General features: G+C 39.8%; 3 protein-coding genes across 4 annotated transcripts; 2 read left to right on the forward strand and 1 right to left on the reverse strand.

Annotated features, from left to right (window-relative positions):
- Positions 1-1,456: 1,456 nt before the first annotated feature.
- On the forward strand, positions 1,457-3,101 carry LOC108822791 (protein BRASSINAZOLE-RESISTANT 2). Its single transcript, XM_018595954.2, has 3 exons — positions 1,457-1,594; positions 1,674-1,981; positions 2,127-3,101. The coding sequence occupies exons 2-3, from the start codon at positions 1,724-1,726 to the stop codon at positions 2,883-2,885; spliced, it is 1,017 nt and encodes a 338-aa protein (XP_018451456.1). The 5' UTR covers positions 1,457-1,594; positions 1,674-1,723; the 3' UTR covers positions 2,886-3,101.
- A 9-nt stretch (positions 3,102-3,110) lies between these two features.
- LOC108822790 (arabinosyltransferase RRA3) lies at positions 3,111-5,596 on the reverse strand. 2 transcript variants are annotated; one of them, XM_056992587.1, is made up of 3 exons: positions 5,184-5,596; positions 4,415-4,726; positions 3,111-4,348 (listed from the first exon to the last, which is right to left on the reverse strand). In XM_056992587.1, exons 2-3 carry the CDS (start codon positions 4,574-4,576, stop codon positions 3,230-3,232), a joined length of 1,281 nt encoding a protein of 426 aa, XP_056848567.1. In that variant the 5' UTR covers positions 4,577-4,726; positions 5,184-5,596; the 3' UTR covers positions 3,111-3,229. The 2 variants fall into 2 exon arrangements, with proteins under 2 accessions (XP_056848567.1, XP_018451455.1); XM_018595953.2 differs by lacking the exon at positions 5,184-5,596 and having other exon boundaries at positions 4,415-4,994.
- A 1,497-nt stretch (positions 5,597-7,093) lies between these two features.
- Positions 7,094-7,946, forward strand: LOC108819571 (uncharacterized). Its single transcript, XM_018592633.2, has 2 exons — positions 7,094-7,432; positions 7,531-7,946. Exons 1-2 carry the CDS (start codon positions 7,211-7,213, stop codon positions 7,756-7,758), a joined length of 450 nt encoding a protein of 149 aa, XP_018448135.1. The 5' UTR covers positions 7,094-7,210; the 3' UTR covers positions 7,759-7,946.
- The last annotated feature ends 1,015 nt before the right edge of the window (positions 7,947-8,961 follow it).

Below are 8,961 nucleotides of genomic sequence, written 5' to 3' on the forward strand. Positions count from 1 at the left end.
GAGGCATACTTCGACAGCTTTGTTCTGCGATTTGCTTCATCAATATCCTTGCCGCACAAGTTTCCTATTTTTTCTCCACTTGGACTTTTGTGTAGATAGTAATGGAACATGTTCCCGGGTCTCAACCAGCTCGGTGCCATGAGTTATTTGCTTGGTAAATGGATGCTTGATGGACCTCTTGGGGAAACGAATCACTTCACATCCAGGACTTGAGATATTTCTTGAAATATTAGTAGGTGCATCAATAGGTTCTAGCCAGAAGAATATTGGCATGGGCCATTTTTTCATGGTGGGGTGTGAGGACAGTGAGGAGACCTTTGGGACAGATGGTATGGTTTCGGTAAACGACATCGTTTGAAGGAGCCGACGTTAGAAATTTACTGGTTAGAATCAGATGAGAAGCCTGAAACAACTACTGTTAGATTATCGTCTCAGAGTTGGAACTGTACCATCATTTTTCTAAAAGTCGATGTACCATCAATTTAGTAAGCTTTTTACCTCCTCTCCTGTCATCGCAGATGTTTCAGACAAATATGTCACAGTACAGTACTATATTAATATCACAATTCATCATATTATATAGATATTTTTTAAAACAAGATACGAAAAACTAAAGGCAAAAGCGTGTAAAATGAATTCAATAAGTGACTACTCGTTGGAAGATTACATATCTGCTTTGATGGATCAATGTGTGGGGGCAAATCCACTAATCCCATTTTCCGGTTATGTTCAATGCACTATACAATTTTCAAAACAAACATGAAAATTAAAGAAAATAATGACCAATGAAGATAAGGGCCCAACAATAATTCCAAGTATAGTCGATTGGTATAGCAACCAAATACTATGCTTACAAATATTAACGATATATCCCAGACATGAAAATTTTGCACCTTGACTGAATAATGTTCTTTTTTTATTAACCAGGAATGATCTAAAGGCTTTTTAGGTCCAAAGACTAATTCTTCTGAGACCGACGGCAACCCACGTATATTGTTTTTGTGAATAAAATATTGTGATAGTGTTGATGAAAATTTCAAAATAATTTAAACAAGAGTTTACATATTAATCATCAGAATCATGTATCAACAACCGACTTACATTAATTTTGTTGTCACAATGTTATCAACTAAAATTAATTTGTTAGAAAGCAAACAAACAAAAAGAATAGCAATCATTAGATATGCACATGATAGTATACACACTAACCCGGACAAAAAAATCAACATTTCTTATGTTTTTTGCTTCTACAGCGACAACTAAAATTTTAATTAATATGAAAATCACTAAAATACTATGAGGCTTAAACAAATTTGTTTTCTAATTAACATGTCTGAAAAACCAATCAGATGGGGGTGTTTTCCGGTCATACATGTAAGGGACCCCACGTTAATAAACAGACCCCACATGTCTCGCCATCTTTTTCTCTTTATAATCTGGTCATTTTACATAGATCGAGAGAAACACACGTTAAAACCATACTGCCTCTACTGATCCTTTGCGCACAACCACACAGTAACTAACATACGCCACTGCTCTTCTCGCCGTTCGTCAAACTCAGACTAACACGTGGCCAATCTACGTCAAATCGCCAGTTAATTTCCTTTTTTTTTATTTTTCTTTCGAGAATGAAAAAAGATTCTTTTATAATTCATCTTCGTCTTCTTCATCAGACCCCGTGCGCAAAAAATTGCAGCAGCGATCGGTTCCGGAAAAGAAGAAGATGACGTCTGACGGCGCGACGTCGACGTCAGCAGCAGCAGCGATGGCGGCGACGAGGAGGAAACCGTCGTGGAGAGAGAGGGAGAACAACCGGAGGAGGGAGAGGAGGAGGAGAGCCGTAGCGGCGAAGATCTACACCGGTCTGAGAGCTCAAGGCAACTACAATCTTCCCAAGCACTGCGACAACAATGAAGTTCTCAAGGCGCTTTGCTCCGAAGCTGGTTGGATCGTTGAAGAAGACGGCACCACTTATCGCAAGGTGATTTTAGATCTGGTCTTAAAATGAGAGTTTCTAAAAATAGATCTGGTTCGATCTGGGCTTACTGTATATAGATCGATCTTAGGTGGAATTGGAAATGATCTTTTTTTGATCCAAAGTTTCTAACTTTTTTTTCTTTTCTCAGGGACACAAGCCTTCTCCTCCTCTACCTGGTGACGTGGCTGGGTCATCCTCACGAGCCACACCTTACTCCTCTTCCTATAACCAAAGCCCATTCGAAAGTCCCATCCTTTCTTACCAAGTCAGTCCATCGTCTTCCTCCTTCCCTAGCCCTTCTCGTGGTGGCGACAACATCTCCACCATCTTCCCTTTCCTCAGGAACGGTGGGATGATCCCTTCCTCTCTTCCTCCGCTCAGAATCTCAAACAGCGCACCCGTCACTCCACCCGTCTCATCTCCAACATCTAAACACCACCCAAAGCCGTTATTACCCGCTTGGGAGTCTTTCACCAAACAGTCAATGTCCATTGCTGCTAAACAGTCGATTTCGTCGTCTTTCAACTACCCGTTCTACGCGGTCTCTGCGCCGGCGAGTCCCACTCATCATCGCCAGTTCAATGCTCCCCCGGCTACTATACCTGAGTGCGACGAGTCTGACGCTTCCACTGTTGATTCTGGTCACTGGATAAGCTTTCAGAAGTTCTCACAGCAACAGCCGTTCCTCGGCGTCTCTGCAGTAGTGCCGGCCTCTCCTACTTTCAATCTTGTGAGACCGCCTGTGCCTCAGCAGTTATCTCCAAACGCTGCAGCGACACGAGAGATTGGTCAAAGCTCGGAGTTTAAATTTGAGAACAGGCAAGTGAAGCCATGGGAAGGGGAGAGGATCCATGATGTCGCTATGGAGGATCTTGAGCTCACTCTTGGAAACGCTAAAGGTCATTAGTTGATAAAAAGAAAAAAAAAGCCTTTGTGGCGATGTTTGAGTGTTAGTGTGTTGTTGAGTTATTGGTTTTTGGTTCTTGTACCAGTGAGTTTGATTCAGAAGGCATTATTTTGTAGATAGAATGTTTAAGATGCATGTTTCTAGTACATTCATTCCTCTTAGGTCTTGTAAGAGATTACAATTTATTTTTTTAATTTTAAGTGGCTTCAACTAGAATCTATCTCATTCAAACTTGAGATAATACTAAATGATGAAACAGAGCTAGAAGTTACATAAAACTCATAATACAATAAAAAAAATGGAGCACTAAACATGAGCCTACACTGCTTTTCAGGTGAATGAATTCATTCAGAACCATCTGGGAAGCTATCAAGAGCATCTTGCTTACCATTCACATAAAACTCAACCACTGCTCTCATTCTATCAAGCTTATCCGGATGATAATTCACATGAACAATCACAGGCTTCACCTTCTTCTTCAGCTCCTCACTCTTCCTAACAGTCTTGAAAAGAACCTTACTGTTCATAAACTCATACATATCCATCACCCTCTTCGAAGCATGCAGTCCAACATACTCAGGACGCGACGGATAAAACAACTCCTCATTAAAAACCGCCTGGTCCCACAGTTTCCCCTTGGATAACCTATCCGCAACCCGATCCAGCAGCTCTATCGAAGCGACCGTGGGCCTGAGATAGAAAAAACCCGAGTTGAAAACCCATATCCTCATGGTGTGAGCGTACCTAGCCCACCCCATGGCCGGCTCATCAAAGACATCGTTGAACCCGTAAGCCGTCATGTTGCTATGCCCATCGCTCATCGACTCAACGTCAGAGTCTCTGTAGAGATGACCGAACGGGTTCCGCAGGAAGACGATGTCCACGTCCGAGAGGAGAACGCCGTAGCCTAGCTGCAAGAACTCTCGTAGGACACGGAACTTGAGGCCGGAGACGGCGTGGTTGCCTCCTGTTTTCCCGACAGCGTCCACGTCCTCGTCCGGGTCTCTCTTGTAATAAGCAACGTCGTTTTGTTTACAGAAACTCTCTATGTAATCGTCCAGTGCCACGACCAGGTAGTTTTTTATGCTCAGTCTCTTCACGCTAGCGATCTGGACCTCTAGCATCGCTTTCACGTTAGCGTTTGCGAGAGCCACGATGACCTCTTTGTTATCCACAGCGATGTTCTTTAGGATCTTCGCGAGTCTTGGGTTTACAGATTCGTCCGGGAGGATTGTTGGGTTTGTTCTTAGGCTCTTGACGGTTCCGAAAGGACCAGGCTTTATCTGTGATGATGATCCTAAAGACAGAACCTGTTTCTTTGCATTGTCTGATCCTTGTTCTGCTGCTAAACGAAGCTTCTCCGTTAGCTCTTTGATCTGTTTCTTTAGCTTATTGTTCTTCTCTGAGAGAGATGCGAAGTCTGACTTCAGCGTCTTGGAGGATTCACAAGAGGATGATCCAACCTGAAACAAAAGAAAGTGATCAACTTTGAGACCAAGTGGAATTTATAAAAATTTAATCTTTAGTACCTGGACGCGTTCGTTAACGGTGAGAGAGGAGTTTGTTGAGTTGAAGAAGCCGTTTGGGAACATAACGGCGCATACGCAGCCGATGATGATACCGACGAGGATGGCGATCGCGATTCGAGATCCACGGAGCTGTTGTGTTCTGTCTCTACGACCCGCCATCATGGCCTCTGACTTTTCTCTCCTCTCTTCACTAAACGAGATCAGAAGAGGAGAAGTTTGTACAGTGTTCTGTTTTCTTCGGTGGTCTTTGGGTCAAAGCTCTTTGGTTTTAGAAGTGGTTAACGGAAATAGACAGCTTGTTTTGGCCTCTTTCTAGAAGACAACGACGATGAAACAAAAAAAAAAAAAACAAAGGCTGCTTAAGTAGTATTCTCTGCTTCACGATGTAGATGTGTTTAGTTAAAAGATGAAGTTTCAACCGTTAGATGAGATGACTTTTTCCGCTGACTTATCTGATAGTCAACATAATCAAATGGTTTTCACATCTATAATCCACTTGTTAGCACGATATATATGATTGAGGTTAGTTAAGCTGCCAAACCTTCAATAATAGCATCTCGGCTAAAACGCATAGGGTTAAAATTAGCGATCAAAAACGTGATTTAGCTGTTAGACAGCTGAGATTTTGTTTTGTACGGCAGAGAATAAGAAAAAATAAAAATAAAAAAGAAGAGAAAATTCCACTTTGCAAAAGATTTTAACATCCTTCAAGTAACAGTTGATTACATGTCAAAACTCAAATGCAAAAGTCCAGAGGTTCTTAACTTACCGTTGTCCAAAACTCTGTTGTTACAAAACAAGTGATCTCTTCTATTATCAAACCCGCCTCAATGCTTATAGATGGACAAAGTCCACCCCAATCTCATACGAGATCCCAAAACTTTGTTTCGTTTACTATAACATCAATATAAAGACCAGCCAGAAAAAAGAAAATAGTTTAGTGGCCAACAACAATCAATTGCCTACTATTTTGGTGTTTTGTCTTTGAAAAAAAGAAAGAAATGTGAAATGAGGAGAAAGAGAAGTGTCTGAATAGCCAAGGAGACTGCCTAACGAATAACCAAACTCAGAGACTGTTGATCAAGTCTCTGATAAATATGGTTCAAGACGCAGGCAAGTCATCCTTGGCTACCACACAACTTCTAATTCTTCATGTCACCCTTTCTCGTTATATGTTTTTTTTTCTTCTTATGATGTTGTTGATGAATACACTCTAATAATATGTGTATATATAGGTATCATCGCATGGACATTGAGTGGACACAATATGTTTGACCCAACCTTTTGTGCATGGGCAATGTTAGAATATGACATTGAGTGGACACAATTTGGTAATTGGATGGTCTCAGTATAATAAGCTGGTGAGCCATATTTTAATATTCGTATGAAGTCTGAGTTATGTATGTTAATGTTAGTTACAGCTTAAAAGAACATTGTCGAAAGGGATATAGTCACTATGATAACTAGCCTAGTTACACATATGATTACATTTTACAACGATCATTCAGTAGAAACGCACCTGATATCTTTGAGTCATCACCCCTACAACTAAGTGTTTAGGTATTCTCCAAATTTGTATTCAAGATAAACATTCTCACACCACAATATACAACAGTCTCTATATTTGTTTTCTAATCTTCTTACACAAGTTTTCAAAATGCTCAAATGGCTAGATATATGCTTTGAAACCTAATCATCTCTATCGGGTCAATACCCCTTTTCTTACTAGCTAGTTGACTAGTGTAACTGGGACCATAAAAAGATAAGAACATTTTACAAAAGTCATGATGCCATATGGATATGTGTAGTAAACAAAAGAATATATGGACCTTTATGTGAATACTTATATGGACACATATTTATAGAATTGTTTATGTATATATTAGAGTTTTTTTTTTCAACGAATGTACTATATTTATACACTTCATATGAATAGAATCTTCGGGGACTCACTCCCGGCCTAAATTTTGCATATGGACGAGTCTTCATGGATATGTTATTGTTGGTTTCCACTTACATGCATATAAAAGATAATTTATATTCGAACTGGAAATATTTGATCAAACATGTTAAACTCTACAAATTACTATATCTACCTACATGTTTTTTAATAGAGCCATCACAAACAATTTAAAGAGCATAACAAAAGTTATCTTTATGAAAAGTAAAACGAAGGGAGGAGTTTGATTTCTTATTGTGATTGCAGTAAGTTGAGATGTTTCATTGGCTTTGTTTAATATCTCTCTTTCTCATCATGTAATTCTTAGTTGGTTATTTATGTTAAACTTTTGTATTTTGTTTGAGAATATAGCAATGAGATTTTTTTTCTTCCTTTGGGGCTGACACTAATAACAATCGAAGCAATGGAGACATGTGAACACAGGTTTGGTAAGAGGCTGACACTAAAATGGACTGAGGCCTTTTGACTTAATAGGCCATTAGAGCCATTAGAGCCATTATAATAGAAACAAACCCATTATAACACCAAAAACGGGTTGGTCAGACCGTAAAAGATTATCAGGATTGGTTGGATGATTGATTGATTGGTTCTCGTAAGGAGTGTTTGGACACGAAGACTTCTTAATCCACCGTCTGGATTAGCTATATCGCAGCCATAATAAGAGACCGCGTTACTAAAGTCAACACGAAGTCAGCTCCCTTGTCCCCACTTTAGTTTTTAAGTGAAGACCGTACGGGTTTTTATCCACTAACGAAAGTCTCTCGTTTCACACTGATCCTAGTTCCTTTATCAAGGGGCCATCATCATAAGCAGATTTTCGAAATCAGAGATCAGAGATGAAATTTGAAGGATCGCAAACGCTCTTACCGGTGAGAAAACCTGCAAACGGCGGTTCAGACCGCAAACGCGCTGGTTACAAGCTGTGGGTTTTAGTAGCGGTTCTTCTCTTGGCGTTAGGTTCTATGTTAACCGGTTCCGTCACTCTCAAAGGACTCGGTCTGTTTCATTCCGTTGAAGGCAAGTTCGGATTCCACGTCAGCCACGATCTCGACGTTTTGGTACGAAATTAATTAACCACACCGTTGAAATAAAAGAGAATTTCTCGGAATTGTTTTTTTTTTCTAATTTGAGATTATTTTTTTTCCGGTACCGACAGGAAATTGAGGAGAGAGAGAAAGTGGTGAAGCATATGTGGGATGTGTACGGACGATCCGGTGGAGTTAGGGTTCCTCAGTTCTGGCGAGAGGCTTTCGAGGCGGCGTATGAGTTCCTGGTCAGTGATTCCGCCGCCGTTCGAAACGGGGCTATTTCCGATATAGCTAAACTGTCTCTCATGCGCTCTCTTAAGTCCGACTCTACAGCGGCCCAGCCCAATCGTCGTTGAGTTGTGAAGACGAAAGCCCACGAGAATAGCATGAGATTCTCTTGTTTGTATATAGAAATCAAATAAATGAAAATGCGTAAATAGCGTTTTCATTGAAGTATTGTTGTCTGAAAACAATTATGTAGCAACCAAATTGTTGTCTATGTATTACAAATTTACAAGCAATCTATTTTCAAATCTGTTCCAAATTATTTACTTAAAATCAGTAAAGGAAAATTCTTTTTTTTTCAAGGATTATATATTTAGGAAGGGAATCGTACGTGCTAATATGCTATCACTATTTTTCTCAGTTACAAAAAAAAATATGCTATCACTATTTTTTAAAAAAAGATCTTTTATTTAGAGAATAGGAGACGTGTCTCTCAAGAATTAATGAAGATTGACAGTTAGATCACGCGCGAACATAGTAACTGCCTTTTCTTGTTGCGTTTCATTTGCACCGTTGATTTAATTTCATTTCAACAATTAACAACCGTAGGATCTATCTGATATCTTGTATATATAATAAGCAGAGGCGACTTCTCCTTCTGATCTTTAACCAAATCTCCCGCTGATCGGTTCTTTCATCATGTTAGTTTGTCTTCGAATTGATTATTATTCTTATCTTTCATCGTTTCTCTGATTTTCATTATAATCTACTTGTTTGAACGATGGTTCTCTACTCTTGTTAGGTACTTTTTTGAAGGGTATTCTCGATTTTGATTACTACGGTTTCTGACTTGCGATTCGTATTTCTCCAGGGATCAAGTAAAAGCATACGGCGATAAACAAAATCTGATCAATTCTCGTTGATCAAGAAGTCCGTGTGTTATTCTCCTGATGAAAAGAGAAACGAACCTAGCCGTCCGGGTATACATATATTCTTATTGTGTTAGCTTGTATCCACCATAGGTTAAAACTTGTACAAATAGTGGGAAAAGGAAAAAAAAAAAGATGTAAAACGGAATAGGGGATGTATATGACCTTTGCCATGACAGGTGCGCTTGCTTGGCAGGTCAAAAACCCTTAATAAAAAGATACGATTTTTTGGTTCTGCCGAGGGATGGGAGATGGCACGGGATTGGTTAATGTTTCTTCTTTGCCCGGCTCTCCCTCCCTCCAAACTCCATGAGTGTGTGTTTGTGTCTCTTCCGTTTTTCTTTGTTCATATGTTTCTTGCATACCACGAACCCATGTAGTGAGGCATTACTTGTGCCTTTTTAA

The sequence above is a fragment of the Raphanus sativus genome, chromosome 8 (genome assembly GCF_000801105.2).
Source record: "Raphanus sativus cultivar WK10039 chromosome 8, ASM80110v3, whole genome shotgun sequence".
NCBI lineage: Eukaryota > Viridiplantae > Streptophyta > Magnoliopsida > Brassicales > Brassicaceae > Raphanus > Raphanus sativus.

What these genes read in the sequence shown, in the direction of transcription:
- LOC108822791 (XM_018595954.2), top strand. Translation starts at nt 1,724, where the DNA reads ATGACGTCTGACGGCGCGACGTCGACGTCAGCAGCAGCAGCGATGGCG. An exon ending in ACGGCACCACTTATCGCAAG is followed by an intron (nt 1,982 to 2,126) that starts GTGATTTTAGAT and finishes TTCTTTTCTCAG; the next exon opens with GGACACAAGCCTTCTCCTCC.
- LOC108822790 (XM_056992587.1), bottom strand. Translation starts at nt 4,576, where the DNA reads ATGATGGCGGGTCGTAGAGACAGAACACAACAGCTCCGTGGATCTCGA. An exon ending in CCGTTAACGAACGCGTCCAG is followed by an intron (nt 4,349 to 4,414) that starts GTACTAAAGATT and finishes CTTTTGTTTCAG; the next exon opens with GTTGGATCATCCTCTTGTGA.
- LOC108819571 (XM_018592633.2), top strand. Translation starts at nt 7,211, where the DNA reads ATGAAATTTGAAGGATCGCAAACGCTCTTACCGGTGAGAAAACCTGCA. An exon ending in GCCACGATCTCGACGTTTTG is followed by an intron (nt 7,433 to 7,530) that starts GTACGAAATTAA and finishes CGGTACCGACAG; the next exon opens with GAAATTGAGGAGAGAGAGAA.